Source organism: Artibeus jamaicensis, unplaced genomic scaffold (assembly GCF_021234435.1).
Source record: "Artibeus jamaicensis isolate MK-2021 breed Jamaican fruit bat unplaced genomic scaffold, CSHL_Jam_final contig_729, whole genome shotgun sequence".
NCBI classification, from domain to species: Eukaryota; Metazoa; Chordata; class Mammalia; order Chiroptera; family Phyllostomidae; genus Artibeus; species Artibeus jamaicensis.
In genome coordinates this window covers 258,197-275,447 of record NW_026521939.1, presented here as the reverse complement: position 1 = coordinate 275,447, position 17,251 = coordinate 258,197, and the positions used below count along the sequence as shown (strand labels likewise).

At 41.2% G+C, this 17,251-nt stretch overlaps 2 protein-coding genes and 1 long non-coding RNA gene across 3 annotated transcripts in view; 1 reads left to right on the top strand and 2 right to left on the bottom strand.

The window, feature by feature from the left end:
* Positions 1 to 1,701: 1,701 nt before the first annotated feature.
* On the bottom strand, positions 1,702 to 5,620 carry CHCHD2 (coiled-coil-helix-coiled-coil-helix domain containing 2). The gene is made up of 4 exons (XM_037153124.2): positions 5,482 to 5,620; positions 3,720 to 3,969; positions 2,816 to 2,972; positions 1,702 to 2,000 (listed from the first exon to the last, which is right to left on the bottom strand). The coding sequence occupies exons 1-4, from the start codon at positions 5,529 to 5,531 to the stop codon at positions 1,990 to 1,992; spliced, it is 468 nt and encodes a 155-aa protein (XP_037009019.1). The 5' UTR covers positions 5,532 to 5,620; the 3' UTR covers positions 1,702 to 1,989.
* A 128-nt stretch (positions 5,621 to 5,748) lies between these two features.
* The window catches only part of LOC128628420 (uncharacterized), a 40,159-nt gene continuing 28,656 nt past the window's right edge, over positions 5,749 to 17,251 (top strand). The window contains exons 1-2 of the long non-coding RNA XR_008392804.1: positions 5,749 to 6,413; positions 9,530 to 9,632. This is a non-coding gene — a long non-coding RNA (uncharacterized LOC128628420). The remainder of the gene's footprint in view (positions 6,414 to 9,529; positions 9,633 to 17,251) is intronic.
* Positions 12,206 to 13,397, bottom strand: NUPR2 (nuclear protein 2, transcriptional regulator). The gene is made up of 2 exons (XM_037153122.2): positions 13,047 to 13,397; positions 12,206 to 12,744 (listed from the first exon to the last, which is right to left on the bottom strand). Coding segments are annotated over exons 1-2 (309 nt in total). The 5' UTR covers positions 13,354 to 13,397; the 3' UTR covers positions 12,206 to 12,742.

The window sequence follows — 17,251 nt, the reverse complement described above, 5'->3', positions numbered from 1 at the left end:
GCAGTATCTCCTGGGGAGAGTTCTGTGTGCTAGGAAAAGCACACGGGTGATTTGGGTGATGGCCCTCATCAGCCTCTAGTCTTGAGGCCGACAGAATTGGAAATAGTGTACGAAACATGCTGGCACACAGTAGACACTTGTTTATTGCTCTCCCCATTTCTAAAGCAACCTTTCTTCAAACCCTTAATTCTAACAAAATGAAGGGAGGGGCTGAGCCCATACACACCCATTTGACTAACATCTCACAAAGCACTTCACTTGGACCCCAGAACTCTGGAACTAGTCAATTTCTGGAGAATGTGACTTGTTCACCATCAAAAACTAAATGAGGGCCTAGGTTGACCTCAGGCGTGGGCTCAAGTACTCTTTGTGTTTTGTCATGCTGACCATCTCATTTTCATTTAGGAAATATTTCACTATATTGTTACACAGAAAGGAATTGATAATGACTTCAGGATAATAGTTTTATGCATAAAGGTCTTCAGCTTATTGAGAACATGTGGCTCCAAGGATGAAAACACCTCCATCTCTTTTACTTCCTGTCAATGTGCCTTTTCTTTTCCTGGTTCTAAGCTAGTAAGAACTCATGCTAGTTTTTCAGTGCGTGAGAAACTCTCTTCTGATCTAAGGGCAAAATGACACTGCACCTAGAGGATTATCTCACGCCCTTGTCGGTGGAGCAGTGGTTCCTACCAGGGAGGCCAGGCCAGCCAGACTCTTGCACTTTAATGGTGTCATTGATTCAGCTTCCTTTGACTCACATTTACTGGTAACCGTATTTGGGTACTCACTATATAACGTCACACCTTAGACTTAAGGGCATTGACACTATGAACTTAGAAGTCCTGAGCCTCCAGGAAAATGGGCAAAGGAGCTTCCTGATGAACTCAGGTGGGAATATGCTGGAACACTGACTGTAGTCATTCAGGTGCTCAGGGCAAGGAAGTCTTGGCCCCTTCTGGGAACTGAATGATTTACTGGAATACAGCACCCTAAGAACACAGCTGAGAACAGGAGGCATCTGGATTAATTTCCTCATCCAACATCAACCCACTCACCTTGTAAAGGTTTCTAAGACTTGGAGAGAAAAATCAGGAAACAGAACCTCTGAAAGTACATTTTAAAGTTGGAAAAGTGCAGAAGCCCGATTTAGACTTGGAGGTCAACTCCTATGTGAATAAAATGTTTAGTTCCTTGAGGTTTGGAGCTTGGTTCATTTTTTAAAAAATGATGTGCCTCAAACATTAGAAAAACACTCGCAGGGGAACTGCTTGCATTAATAGAATGGTTTTCATCTAGGACCAGCTAACTGGATATTCTAGGGTAACAGTGACATGTAGTGCTGACCCGGCTACAGGGAACCCATTTATCTATCACTCACCTGATTAGAGCAATTATTTTAGAGTTTGTTACCGCTCAGTTTATTGAACACTGACTCCCAAGGCCGAGAGTGACTGGAAACTTTTTAATAAGCAGCATGTTTGCAAGTGAACTACTCCTTATGTAACTATTTCTCCACAAAAGTTCCTCAGGGAACTCTACCAGATCCTCTGGGTGGATGCTCATTTACTATCCAGAGACTATAAACTAGATAAACTTAAATACATGTTGAGACAATTAAGTTCTTCTGCAAAATACTTACATATACCATGGCATGCATATACCATATCTAACTTATAAACTCACATGTATCAGACACCATTTGGGAAGAAATTCACTTTATTCTAATTGATTCACAAACAGTAACATCACAAAAGCTGATTTAAGAAGGCCACACAAACATCTGCCCAGCCCCAAACTCAATACCATCTCAGGGAGCTTCCATATAGTATGAACACTCTTCCACTGCAATTCTGAGGCAAGGAAACTATTAATGATAGGAGAGATTTAACTGGTACTCTTATACTTTCACTATAAATTATATCTTTATACTAAATTAACTTGGATCATGAGAGATGATTTTCCATTTCTTCAATATGAACTTCTCGATTAGGCTAATCCTGCAAACGAAAAAACGTACATTAGAACAGCACTTGCTGTACAGTCTTAACAGAAGCCCTTCCCAAAACCCAGGTTTCTTTTGTAAGTTACTGAAGGTATCCTGAAACCAATAAAACCTCAACTCTGCATTCACAACTGAGGAGAGTCAGGGCACATGTGCTTTTGGGGACAGAATCCTGAAGCAGACATTTAGCTACTTTGATGCTGGATGTAGCTTCACCAGAGAATTCTGACAAACTCAGCCACTCAGTCTCCTCCTACTTCCACAGTTCAATCACCTGAAAGGGGTAACTTCTCCCTTATGCCCTACCAAAATGAAGGTGGGAAAACAAAAATAGCATTTTAATAGATAGTGAATTCTTAGCTTGATAGAAGGAAATTAAATGACAACAAGTTGATATTACAGAAAGCCTAAATAAGCTTATTCCTCTCAAATGAGGCATGTAGAATGGCAATATTAGAGTCTTTATGTGCATTCCTGGGACTCTGGTGAAATGGAATTTTGTATTCATAGCCTGAAGTCTAGATCACTCACATGCAGTTAACCACAGAAAGATCTGACACACTAATCTATTCTTAAAGAAGAATTAGATTCAAAACATAACTGGTAAAAGATTAAGATAATGACTAAAAATGACCTCAGGACCAGCTCCTAGTTAGAAGTTAGCTTATTTTTAGAATAATTTAAACAAAATCTTCCATAATTTGTCAGTTTAATTATTAAACCAGGTTCCCTAAGTTCTACAAGGTCCAGGAGCACCACCACTAAATGAATCAAGCACACACCAAGTGAAATCATGGAATGATCACTTACCATTTGCAAATCTGCACTGTTTCAGCACCTCGCTGAAACCCTCACAAAGCTTAAGGTCACTCTGGTTCTGTGCACACTCCAAAAACTGTTTCATCTCATAGTGGCATGGGCCAAACTGCTGCTGCTGCTGGTATTCTGGCTGAGTTCCCTGAGGCTCCTGCAAAGGCATAACATTCAGGAACGTTCAGGAATGTTTGGAAAGGAAATCAGATTTACACCTGAACAAGCGTAGCATCCAATGTCTTTGATGTTAACTGGGCAAACAAACAGAACTAAACCTAGTGGCAAACTGAAGTTTTCATCTAATAACATGGAGAGTAAAATATTTGCAAGGCAGAAAATGAACTTTAGCAGAATTCCAATTGTAAACACAAAGATTCAAGAATAAAGGTGCAAATAAAGTGAAATGGCTACTTGAACATTTAATGACCAGTGGTTTAGTGAAGTTTCATGGAGAAAAAAATGGGACTGTTATGAAAATAAAAGTTTACACCCATGCTCTTCAGAGAAAATTCACATACCTCAGGAAATAGGGGCAGTAGCAAATGTCAGGTAAAAGAGATCAGAGAGCAGAAAGCTATTCAAGCAATTTAAAAAAATTCTTAACTAAGATTGAGACTGAATTAGTTAAGGGTAACCAAGACAAAAATATTTAACATAAGGAAAAATGGCTGCTTTACAGTGAATCAGGTCACACTACTACAATTCTACTCCTTGGGAAGAATTACAATTTGTACAGTACTTGATGATGCTGGCCTAAGGCACTAATTCAGCTGCCAAATGTGGCTTTTGATAAAACATTTTTTGTTAGCATTGTAGATAGACAGTTCTTACATATAAGAAACTTTAATTAGGTTTTCTCATAAATTATACCACTGAAGGGAAACACTGCCCCAAATCTTACCTGGTAAGTGATGTCAGGCCTTGAGGTCTCAGCACTGCTTCCTCCACTGAGGCCCCCAGTTATGGCATGACCTATGGTGTGGCCGACAGCAGAGCCCACAGCCACACCAGCTGCCGTGGTTGCCATCTGGGCCATGAGACCTGGCTGCCTGGGGGCAGCAGCAGGAGAGCCCACAGCAGATGGTGGAGCCGGTGCTGGTGGCTGAGCTGCTGGAGCTGGCCTGGGCGCAGCTCTCATCTGAGGTGCCCGGCTGTAAAAAAAAATAAAATAAAATGCAGTTTCCACTTCCAACCAGGTTTGGAAATTGTCAACTTAGAAAAAATTTGTACATTAAAATAAGTGTCAGATTTTCATTTTAAATGATTAAACATAAATACTATATCCACTTACAAGAAAACTTCATAGGACACAATTACCTACATTATTTCATCACATTTTTTCTCTTTAACCTTTGGTTAAGGTTGTAATCACCAAGTATAAACTATTTTGTTTCTGCTTTTTGGCAACCATTTAGTCACAGAGCCTACAGTATCTTTCAGTAAGTTATTTCAATACTTCATAAAAGTTACAAAATATTACGGGTTTAAAATATCCTCGCAGAATTCATCACGTGTTAGGAAAAAAAAATGTATCAAGAGAGAAAGAGCCTTTTGTGGGATGTTGTAATTTAAGGATAGTCAAGGGGGGGTCTCCCTGCTAACATCTGAATGGACCGTCCAATAGTCATCTGGAGGAATAATCTAGTTTAATTCCGACTAGAACACTGAAGCCCACTGACTGGAAGTGACTTGCCTGAACTGTCATACAAAGTTAATTTCAACTATTTCTCACCTGTAGGACGTTTGGACACTTTCGACAATTTCACTTATATGTCCCAGACTGCTTTAAAAATCTTCACATATATTATACTCTCTCTACCCATTTTTAAATTGTTTCCTTGGGTGTTCTTCCCCCAGATAAGGCCAGGTCAAAAGTTTGACTTCACTTCATAAAAATGTGGTTACTGGTGCCTTCAAGTTTCTTTTCCTAAGTGAACCGCTCCCCTACACTCCTAAGCACGCCGTAAGACTGAAATCCAGTGAAGCAAGATGGCACTGTGACAAATGTCCTGAATTAGTCCAGAAATGTCCTGGAAAACCTGGGTCTGAGACCTGGCTTGCCTACTTACTGGAGGTATGACCTTGGACAAGTCCTTTATCCAGAGTCTCCTGTTTCCTAATTTCTGTGAAGTAGGAATAACATCAATCTCTAGTGTTACCACCATGAGGTGTCATTGGCAGTACGTATTTCAGCTACGTTATTAACTAAAAAAACATGTAAACGTCGAGGGCCTTAATGATCGCGTCCCCAATTAGGCTGAGATCCTAAATCGCTCACTGCTTAAGATAGATGCTTGAAGATTATTCATTTAATTGAAATCCGATCTTCTTTCCCGGTTATATTACCTTTCTTCTACATTATTTTGTTTCTGATATTTCAGCCTGTTTACACTTATAAATGTCCATTTCTTTTTGCAACTTCGTTGCTTTAAATTAGAACGAGCTATGAGGTATTTTAAACAATTCACGAGCATTTGCCACTAACGGAAAATCTAGCCTGGGCCTATTTACAGTCGTCAGCTTGTGGCTGGCGGGGTCGAACCCACCCAGAAGCGGCCTCGCCCGCAGCCTTCGCTAGCTTCCGCCCGGCCCCGCCGAGGCCTAGCGCTGACTCCCTCTGTGTCACGGCCTGCGCAGGGCCCCAAACCCCGCAGTGGCCTCACCTGGCCGGAGGGGCCACGCGGGAAGTGCGACTCCGGCTTCCACGAGGCATCGCTACTGCGCTACGGCTTTTCCTCTGTAACTGCGAAACTCCGAGAAGATCCCGACGCCTTCTGGAAAAGGAGAGCGGAAAACAGGAGGCAGGCTATCCGCGCTCGACCAATCATTAAACAGGCAGAGCCCTTCCGCTCGCCGACGTCTCCGAAGCCCTGAAGGTCACTGGAAGAACGCCACGACGCGTCGGCGTCGGCGTCTCGTCGCGCGCGGTTGGCGTCAGGAGCTGGACGCCAGGACTCTTTAGAAAACCGGAAGTGTCTGTGACTGCCGGGTTAACCCTCTGTCCCAGCGTATCTTGAGTCAGAAGGGCTTGCAGGTTTGTTTCTAGCATTAGGACCGTTGCTGTATCCTTCAAACATTTTAGCAACGTGGTACGTCATATCCAGCCTTGAGAGTCAGAGCTGTGTCGGAACTATCACTGGACCTTGGGCCAATTACTTTACCTTTCTCAGCATGATTTGGATAATATTTCTTGAGGCACAGTGGGGCACGTAATATGAAGTGAAGGAAGTTGAAAACTTTAGGCAGGAATCGACAGTACAGAATGCATTTCTTTTGTCTGTGGTATCAGCTAGCTTCAGACTGTAATAGTGCCTTACATTTTATGTATACTATACATTTTCCACCCCTGTTTCATGTTTTGGAATTTGAGGCCATAAATGGGATAGTATTCACTGATAAAGAGGTGTTCTTACCAAGTGCCAGCTAGCTTAGTTTAGGGAGGGAAGACGCAAACACCTATATAGGTGGTGGTGACCCTTTTACCCTGCCAAAGCATGGTAAGAGAGATTTATGGTGAAGAGGACTGAATTCTTTGAAGACGCAATATTTGAAGAGAGTCCCTGAAGTGGGGAAGCAAGTCATGTGTTTATGAAGGGTAAGAGCATTCCAGGCAGAGGGAACAGCAATTGCACAGGTCCCAAGGGTCTGTGCTTTAGCAGTAGTTGGTGTGAAATGCTTTTAACAATAACATTTTAGAGCCTCTGCAGTAGGGGAAAAGCTGACCAGTGGCATTTCATGGGAAGGTCGTTGGAGCTGGGATGGGATTTAAGGAGCAGAGAAAGCTGAGGTGGAACCTCCGTTTCTACTGGGTATCCACCAGAAATTTCCCCTTCTACTGGAGGCAATGGAGTTTGACACAACCTTTCCAGCAATAGCAGGATGTTTGTGGAACCAAGGGGTAAATGCAAAACTTTTTCATGAAAAAGGCTTATTTCATTTTCATTGTACTTCGTAAAGAAATTAAAGCTTTATAAATGGTAAGACTTTGTACTTGCCTTTGGATAATTCATATGCAGAGACAGAAAAGGAACTTAATAAAGGACGCCCTGGCACAAGAACTTACAGGGAGAACTTTGGGTAATCCAGACAGACAGGCACTTCTAATATCTTGACTAAGCATTACTTCAAATTGAAGAGAGAATATTAAATGTTTGTACAAGATTATTATATGATAGTAGAAAACTGAAAACAACTTAATAATCCCGTTAGATTTCTGGTTACAAAAATCATGGCACAGCCCTGGCTGGTGTGGCTCAGTGGATTGAGTGCTGACCTACAAACCAAGGGGTCAATTTCCAGCTAAGGCACATGCCTGGGTTGCAGGCAAGTTCCCAGCAGGGGGAGTGTGAGAGGCAACCACACATTGATGTTTCTCTCTTCCTCCCTTGCCTGCTCTAAAAATAAAAATCTTAAAAATCATCGCACATTCACACAATATGTGGCTATAAAAAATAATAGAGCTTTTCTATTTATATGATTTCCAAGATAAACTACCAGGGGGGAAAAAGGGGGCAGGATTAAGTATAGTACAAGTTTGTGTACAATGGAAAAGACCATATTGCATATGCATAAAATATCTGCAGCTGTTAATGCTGCTTGCCTTCAGGCAGTAGGACTGGGTATCTGTGGCACGGGTGTCGAGTTTTTACTGTTAACATTTTCTATCTTTTGGATTTGTATCTTTTTGAATAGAGGGGATAATTACTGTATTCCCTCTATGCAAAAAACAAAAACATGCCAGAAGTTAATTAAAACTAGTTTAAAAAAGCAGAAATTGAAAATAAATGCTAGAATTCTGCTACGGATCACTTGTAGTTTGCTGGAGAGATGTGCTGAAGTACACTGTTTAGTAAAGTTTATGTAACTTCTCATTTCATAGTGATTTCAGTCAGTCTGAACAAATTCTCTTATGGTGACCATAACTTGAACAAAGAATTCTTACAGACATTATTACAGATATTTGACAGACATTTGACCGAATGCACTCTTGATGATTGCAGCAAAAATTCTACTCAAATTAAGCAGTAGATAACAGAATTTTTGAAATTATGCATTCCTTCCCCCATAAAACAAAATAAAATAGTGAAATTTCTGTTCCAGAAATTTCATGTCTAGGAATGTAAGAAACAGCAGTAAAAAAAGAAAGAAAAATAGTTATATGTAAAAAGAAATTTGTTATAAGGATATTTAACAAAATATATAAAATAGGAAAAACTTGTAAACAACCTAAGTGTACTATAATATAGTTAAATTATACATATATGTAAGGTGCTATGCAGCCATTTAAAATGTGAAAGAATATTTGACATGGAAGGTATCTTCACAACATGTTAAATGAAAGCAGTTTACAAAATAGTATACATAGTACATTTATATTTTGAGAAAATTTATATATTTTATTTTATTTTTAAAAAATATTTTGTTTATTTATTTTTCGAGAGAGGGGAAGGGAAAGAGAAACAGAGGGAGAGAAACATCAATGAGTGGTTGCCTCATGCGTCCCGTCGGGAACTGGCCTGCAACCCAGGCATGTGCCCTGACTGGGAATCGAACCGCGATACTCTGGTTCACAGGCCTGCGCTCAATCCACTGAGCTACGCCAGCCAGGTATATATTTTAAATACTGGTGTTATATACAACCAAGGAGTGACATTATCAATTGAGTAATGATTTCTTCATTTTGTCCATATTTTCCAATTTTTCTTCAATGAATATACCTGTATTAAACATACCATGGTGGTTTAAAATATTCACAAATTTATTATTTCTTTCAAAAGGTGGAGCCTGCCCTGGCTGGTGTGGCTCAGTGGATTGAGTGCTGGCTTGTGAACCAAAGGGTTTCCTGTTGGATTCCCAGTCAGGGCACATGCCTGGGTTGCGAGCCAGGTCTCTAGTAGTGGGTGCTTGAGAAGCAAGCACACATTGATGTTTTTTTCTCCCTCCCTTCCCCTCTGTTTAAAAATAAAATCTTTTTTAAAAAGGTGGAGCCTGTTCCTTTCTGGGGGGAACTTTGGCCCATGAGATTCCCCCGGGCTGCCACTGATGGAAATAGAGTCGTCCTGGATGCAGTCTTGTTGCTCCCGCTGCAAAAGGGGTGGCTATTCCTTCTAGGGGAGAATGCCCGAGCCCTTCTCTGACATAGCTTTTATTAGGGTTGGGAATTGCAGGGAGATACAGCAGAGGTGCATAGTTTATCAATCAGTGTCCAACAGGCTATAGTCATAAAAAACTAACACTATCTATAGATAACAATTAAATAGAAATCTTTTCAGGTTGGTGTCTGTGAGACATGCAGGCGCCAGATGGCTGTAAAGGCATATATCATGAAGTAGGGAGTTCCACTCCTTATGCCTTGAACTCAGTCATCCAGGTTATACTAACAGGGCTTACTGTTGAATAGAGCCAGCTTCAGAGGACAAAAATGTACATTTCAGGCCTGATTCCCACAGGACCCTCAGTGTTAGAATCGAGTCATGCTTGCCACCTGCATTATGACCTGGTTTTCCAGGGAGACTTACCAGCCCCTTTCAGTGCTTGCTCTCCCTCGGGGATACAATCTCCGAAAACACAGAGCGGGCCCCAACACCTTTCCCCTTATGTGTGAGCTGGATTTAGTGACTCTGAGTGGATAGAAAAAAGCAAAAGTGATGGTGTACAACTTTGGAGACCAGGTCTTAAAAGGTATTGCGGCTTCCTCCTTTGTTCACTCAGATCACTTACTCTGGGGAAAGCCAGCTGTCACATCGTGAGGACACACAAGCAACCTAATGGAGTCTCATGTAGCTAGGAAGTGAGACCATCTGCCAACAGCCATGTGAGTAAGCGAACTTGGAAGCAGTCTTCTGATGACTGGTCTCAGCTTGACTGCAACCTCACAGCTGAGTTAGGCCCACCCAATTAAGCTACTTTGAATCCTTGTCCCACAGAAACTGAGTTAATTGTTCTTTTAAGCCACTAGGTTTTGGAATAATTTATTACAGAGCAATAAATAACTAACTCACAATTTCTAGTTACCATATTTAAGTTGTAAACATTATAGTATCTAAAAATGAGAAAAATGGATGGGCTGGTCAAAAAGTTTTTTTTTTTCCCCATAAGATGGCTCTAGCAGCACTCAGTTGTCTTTTAACTTCATTTGAAATAATTTTGTTAGGTTGGATTGTGACACCTGTCATATCAGAATGCATGTTAAAAAATTGGTGAATTTCTGTGTAGTCATTTTAATATTGAAGATAGAATAAATAAGCAACATTTTGGCATATTATGCTTTATTATTTCAAAAAAGGTAAAAATGCAACTGAAATGCAAAGAAAGATTTATGTAGTGTATGGAGAAGGTGTTGTGACTTATTGAAATGTGTCAGAAGTGGCTTGTGGAAGTTTGTGGGTGGATGATGTTCCACAGTTGGGTAGACCAGTCAAAGTTGATAGTGATAGTTGATAGTGTCAAATTGATAACAATCAATGTCATGCCACGTGGGAGAGGTGGCCAACATACTAAAAATACCCAAATCAATAAAGTTATTGGACAAAATGAAAAATGGGAGAAAACTGAATGGACTTTTTGGCCAACCCAATAGTTAGAACACATTAGAGTTGCTTTAACATGGCTTATGTCTGTCTGGGTATGCTACACAGTAGGAATTGTGTAGGAACTGAGATGTTTGAAATAGTACACTCTAAATGTAGGGTGTTTTTTTAAAATAACTAAGACATACTTATATACAGTGCCTTGCACATATCAGACAAAAAGAATGAATGTATTTTTAACTGTTCATCTCAAAATACTATATGAAAAAGTAGTTAAGTGGTGTTTTACATGAAGTACTATAGAATTAGAAAGGAATGGCCTTTCAATGTGGTGAAGGCTTCAGGAAAAAAGTGCCATTTAAATAAATATAGGTGAAATTAGTTTCAGGATTAAAATTGTAAAAGGGGAAGGGCATGCTAAATAGGACAATACAGACTCAAATGAAAAAAAAAACAACAGAATTATGGTGAGGACAGATTTGTCAAGAGTCAGTGTTTTTGGAAATTGTGGAATTGTGGGTCAAATTTTAAGAAATTCAGCACAATGTGAGAAATCTAGGCTTTTTATCCTGTTAAGTTGATGGTTTTATATGATTAAAACACTCTTCAGGTAGATCCAAGTTTAAGCACCTTGCCCTTCAGTAGTTTACTCCAAAGCCAGGACCCCTACCATACTGTACTGCCTGATGCTGGAGATGTTTTAAAAGAATTAATGTAGCCCTAGCTGGTGTAGCTCAGTGGATTGAGCACAGGCCTGCGAACCAAAGGATCGAGGTTTGATTCTCAGTCAGGGCACATGCTTGGGTTGCAGACCAGTTCCCAGCTGGGGATGCACGAGAGGCAACCATACATTGATATTTCTCTCCCTCTCTCCTTCCTTTCCCCTCTAAAGATAAATAAATAAAATCATTAAAAAAAGAATTAATGTAGCCCTGGCTGGTGTAGCTCAGTGGATTGAGCGCAGGCCTGCGAACCACACAATCGCGGTTCGATTCCCAGTCGGGGCACATGCCTGGGTTGCACGCCAGTTCCCGGCAGGGGACTCACAAGAAGCAACCATCTTCCCTCTCTCCTTCCCTTCCCCTCTAAAAGATAAATAAATGAAATATTTTAAAAAAGAATTAATGTAGTTAGTGAAATAATGTAAGACTGCGCCCAGAGAGAGAGGAGGAGGAATTGTGTTCTGTAAACTTAAAAATAATCACCACTTATTATGCACCTATTATATGTCAGGCCTTTAACTCTGTCGGATGTTTCATAAATTTATCTATCATCCAGTTTGGCAAGGTAATCCAATATTACTCCCATTTTACAAATGAGAAACCTGAAGCTTGGTGGAACTTAAAAGTAGTTGCCACTCAGAAGTTTGCTGACCACCAGTGCGGTGGTCAGTCATAGCTAGGATTAATATTAAGGTTGCTCCTGCCAGTCCACACCATTCTGTCCTCACCAAGGACTCAAAACTGGATGTAGAGGCCTGTCTGAATGCAGACTGAAGATAAAAAGAAAGCTACCTTGCCATATTCTGCATACTTTTAAAACTAAAACTCAACTCTTATCCTTGGACATGGAGTTTGTGGGTGGTTCTGAACCACAGAATATTGTATGCAGTTGAGGAAAACTGTGATGCAAAAGTATGTTATACCCATCTTCTTTCTAACCAGCTGGGTGATCTCTGGGAAGCTGTGAGAACTTCCAAGCCTCAAGAATCCTCTCTATAGCCCTGGCTGATGTGGCTCAGTGGATTGAGCACCAGCCTGCCAACCAAAGGGTCACTGGTTTGATTCCCAGTCAGGGCACACACCTAGGGTGCCAGAGAGGCAACCACACATTGATGTTTCCCTTTCTCCCTTCCCCTCTCTAAAATAAATAAACAAATAAAATCTTTTTAAAAAGATTTCTCTGTAAAATAAAATGGAAATAACAGCATCTACCTCAAAGGATTGTTGTGGGATCTGCAGTGCAGAGAACCTAGCAATTGAAAATACTCCTTTCCTTGGAAAACAAATATTAAACCTGCACAGTAGCCTTTGACACGTATTGAAATCTTGTACAAATTCCTATCTTTGTTTTCCTCCCACCATTCATCTTTGTGATCTTTTTTCTTTACACAAAACACAAATATTTTTAGACGTGAAATGAGTTACCATAGCAACCAGCCCCCGCCCCCAGAGTTAAAATGCCACTTTTGCTTCTGCTCTTTTAATTAAAAACCCTAAAAAGGCATACCCATTTGGATGTCACTTAATTAACAACCAGTAAGGAAAAGATACTGAAGCACTAAACTTAACCGATGTCGGAAACAAATCTGTTGACCAACACGGATTCTCTCTCCCCCTTGGGACCAGAGTTACAGCTGGAGTCAGAGAAAATACTTTTATCAGGTCTTTCGGTATCCTGCAGAAAATCAGACAAAAAACAAAAATCAATTATTTTCTTTAGCCCGAGCATCAACACTGGAAGTAAATCCCTTTCTTAATTTTTTTAAAAGATGTTTTCTACGTTCCTAACACCTTCCACCAGTCCACCTGCAGGCGGAAGATAACCTGAGGGCTAAAGGGGGACACCTAAGACTCGCTAACGCGGGACGCCTCCGAAAGGGGGGACTGCCCGGGTCGAGTCGTAGGGGAACCCACGGACGTGGTCCACGGCGCTCACGGGGCTTCCCTGGACCCTGCTCGGTTGCGGCCGGTACGCACAGGCGAGGCGAGTCCGCGGTCGGGGCAGTAACTTGCGCTGGCGACGCTTGCGCTGGCCGTTGAGGAGTTTCTGTGTGATTTTGCGCTCGTGGCCACCAGGCACCGGCCAATTGGTGCGCAGTTCCCGCTCGCGCCGCGTCCGACCCTTGCTGTGCCCGGCCCCACTAGCTGGGAAGTCGCGCAGGTAGTAGTAATCGAGGCAGTCGTAGAGCTCCTCTTCCGAATTCACCCTGGGCCTCACCACTGGCGGCGGCGGCGGCGGCAGATGAGGGGCCTGAGTTGGGGCGCTGGGATGGACTGGGTCCATCGCGCCGGCCCGGCCCAGGGCCCACGCAGGCGCGCCCCTCTGGAGGCCCCTCCCGAGCCGCGATTGGCTCCGCCTGGTGGGTGGAGCCTAGGCATGACGTCATAGAGCCGGGCTTGTGCGCTCCCTAGATCTCTGCTCTCTAGTGGGGGAAATCCTCCCTGACCCCTTCTGGTCCCCAAGCCTGTGTACCCCTGACCCGAGATGGGGCGGTTGGGAAAATCCGACTGAACAGTTCCTTTGTGTTGGTCAAAAATGGTAAACTAACATGCACACAAGAAAGGCCATGTGAGGACACAGCAAGAATGTGGCCATCTGCAAGACAAGGAGTCAGGTCTCAGGAGATACCAACCCTGCTGACTATCTTGATCTTAAACATCCAGCCTTTACAAGTGAGAGACCAATTTCTGCTGTTTAAGAAAAAAAAAAGTAAACTATCCAAGTGTCCAGAGGGACTGCTTAAATGTGGGCTATAGACTCCCCCGGAGGGAGTTTATCAGTAATAAATATTTTGTTAAGGCTGTTTGATGCCAGCAGAAAGTGCTCAATAATGAAAGTGAAAAATTATCTTCTGAAGAAATAAATGCCTCCAGTATCCCAGGAGCATATTTTTAAAACACATTTGTCTATAAAAGACTAAAAGGAAATTCATCAAAATGCTAAAAGTAGTTCTGACTGGGTAGAGTTATATATTAGTTCACTTTCTTTTCCTCAAGTCTGTTTTTGAGGAGTAAGAGTTAATTGTATTAAGAGAGTGATTAGAAGGAAAAGCACTCTGCCTGCTGCAAGGCCCAGAACCTGCACAATTTCAGGTTATCCACAGGTGCCAACACCCCAAGTGTGGTAAGTTTGATGACTTGACCCGTTGGCAACTTGGAGTGAGGGCTGGGTCCTGAACTGCGGCATTGTGGAGGGTGCTCCAGAAAGCATCAGAGGCTAGAGGAGTCTAGTCAGGTGAACTGAGAGTTAGTAAATGCTGAGAGTTAGTTACTGGGAAGAAGTTCTTTGTTTTGCTTTGGTTTAACTATGTGGACAGAAGTATGAGGTTACTTTCCTAACTGGGCAGGTCATGGTGGATAGTCATGCCCCATGCTAACAAGCTTTTAGTAAAAGACTTAATCTTTGTTTTAAGCAAGCCGGGTTCATTGTTTCTATGCATTTAGATTAGTTCACATACCTTTGAATTAAACTGTAACCATCCTAAAGAGAGCACATGAGAAGCAAGAGAGCCTTGCTTCTCCCACCTCCCTGTAATCTTCCTTAAATTCACTCTTTAGTTTCAAATGCATAAAATAACCTGCAAAACTGTTATTCTCCAGAACATTTGAAATCTCGCTCCCTGGCAGATGTCATCAGTTTGTCTCGAATAAACTCATACAAAAATTCTCTACTGGTTTGAGATTTTCTTACATTGAAAACTACCACCCAATTACAGCCACCCCCTTGGGGATTTTCTCTTTAATAGATTGAAAATAATTCTCTAATTAAAAAAAGAAAAGGACTTCCCAGGTATTTGATCTTGTTGAGTTTGTCTGTGACCAAGTTGCTGATTTGAGTTTTTCTTCTGAGTTATGAAGCCTTATTCCTGGTGGGGCGTGGCCTACCTACCTCACTGAGCGCACTTTTGGTGGTACCTTAAATGAACAAGTCCCAGGAGAATGTTTTTAACTAGACACCAGAGGGGATTTTCTCTAACATCCATGTGTCTTACATCTGCTGCTGGGAAAAAGAGAAACTAATATTTATCCCTAAGTAACTCTCCCATACAATTGGGAGAGTTACTTTAAAAAAACCTCTTTAGAATTTGTCCTTATGGAAATATTCAGACATTCACAAAGGTGAAAAGAACAGTGAACTCCCATATCCCATCACAAGGATTCAACAGTTATCAAGATCCTGTCACATTTGCTTTATGTACCACATCCTGCTTTCCTCTGCTTCAGCATTTTTGATCAAATTGCAGACCTTATGTCATTTCACCCGTGTATGAGCATGTCTCAACATACAGCTCTAAAAAAAAAGACATTTCTTATATAACTGTAATGCCATTTTTATACCGGATAAAAAAATCAACTGTTCCTGTTATTATCTAACACCCAGCCCAAATCAAATCTGTCTAACAGACATCAAAATACATACAACTCAGAATGCTTACTAAATCTACATATGAAATTTGCTTGTATGGCTTTTAAATCTCTGATGTCCGAGCAGTCCCCCTGCCCTTTTCATTTTTCTGTCATTGCCTATTTGCAGAAACTGGGTCAATTTTCATGTAAAATGTGGATTTTTCTGCTTCCTGTGGTGTCATTTAACTTGTTCCTTTCGCTTCCATATTTCCTGTAAATTGAGGTTGGATCTACAGGCTTGTTTACACTCAGGTTCAATTTGGGGGCCAAGAAAACCTCCTAGAAAGTGGTGTGTTTTGGCAGCGCACCAGAAGATTTACAATGGCTCATTGTCCCAGTTTTAGTAATGCCATCACTAATCAGTGGACTCAGGTGGTGACAACATGTCCCTGTAATTGTAAAGTTTCACATTAAACTTTTTTCTTATGGTCGGTTTCATTTGTATTTCATTACTTTATGTGCTATTATATTCATTTGCTATGATTTTGTCAGGGGTTGTAAAATAGTAATTTTTGAATTCAATTGTTCCTTTCACATTTATGAGCTAGAATTCTTTCCCTCATGAAATACATTTTGACAAGAAAAGCAGGACAAATGCTTAATTCTTTCCATTTAAAGTTTGGTTTCCAGGGGTTCCAATGGACTTAACTTTTTTCTTGAGAACCATCATGAACTTGTGGACCTTTTAAAAACACAGTCAATATGTTTCAATCAATTTCATTCAGTTTTATTCTTTTTTAATGCTCCAATTTTTTCATTTTTGGCCAGTGGGAGCTCCTTCATGTGATTCTTCTGTATTTTTGGCATTAAGCTAGTCGTCTTGGAGAATGTATTCTGGTAAACGAAGATGTCCAGGCTCATCCTGTACATTTTATGCCCCAGATCTGGAATCAGCCATTTCTCCAAGGAGTCCTTGATCTTTTTAGTGTGGAAAATGGATTTAGAGACAACAGTGTTAATACTAAGTATATTATGTCCCTTGATCTTTATAAGAACCCTGTGAGATATTACTGTCCCAATTTTCAGGATGAGGAAAAGTTTAACAGCTTTCTCAAGGTTATATGACGTAAAAAGAAGAGCTAGACTGAGTGAGATCTTCCGACACCTAGGTAATGTTTCTTCCACATTTTACTGTGCCTCTCGGTATGAACTCATTACTTTTCAGTTCATAGACAGATTGCTAAACATACTTGACATCCTAGCTTCTGAGATGGTATTTAAAAGCAGGTGCTGTTATCTGTCTTTCTTTCCTACCTGAAGACTCTAAGCTAATGCCAATGAACCACTGTAGTAAGATTTAAAAATTTTAATTATATTTTTTATTTTAAATTATATCTTTTGATTATGCCATTACAGTTGTCCCAATTTTCTGCCTCTCCCCTCACACCAAGCACTTGCCCACTCCCTCAGGCAATCCCCACGCTGTGTCCATGGGTCATGTGTATAAGTGCTTTGGCTATTCCTTCTCCTGTACTGTACTTTACATCCCTGTGGCTATTCTGTGGCAACCAGTTTGTGCTTCTTTTAAAAAAAAGATTTTATTTATTTATTCTTAGAAAGAGAGGAAGGGAGGGAGAAAGGGGGAGAGAAACACCAATGTGTGGTTGCCCCTCGCAGGCCCCCTACTGAGGGACCTGGCCTACAACCCAGGCATGTGCCCTAACTGGGAATGGAATCTTCCATCCTTTGGTTTTCAGGCTGGCATTCAATCCACTGAGCCACACCAGCCAGGGCCCAATTTGTACTTCTTACTCTCCTCATCTCTTCACCTATCC

Coding starts and splice junctions, on each gene's coding strand:
- CHCHD2 (XM_037153124.2), bottom strand. CDS start 5,531: ATGCCTCGTGGAAGCCGGAGTCGCACTTCCCGCGTGGCCCCTCCGGCC. Junction 3,970..5,481: donor CGCGTGGCCCCTCCGGCCAG/GTGAGGCCACTG, acceptor TTTTTTTTACAG/CCGGGCACCTCAGATGAGAG. Junction 2,973..3,719: donor GGCCTGACATCACTTACCAG/GTAAGATTTGGG, acceptor ATGCCTTTGCAG/GAGCCTCAGGGAACTCAGCC.
- NUPR2 (XM_037153122.2), bottom strand. CDS start 13,353: ATGGACCCAGTCCATCCCAGCGCCCCAACTCAGGCCCCTCATCTGCCG.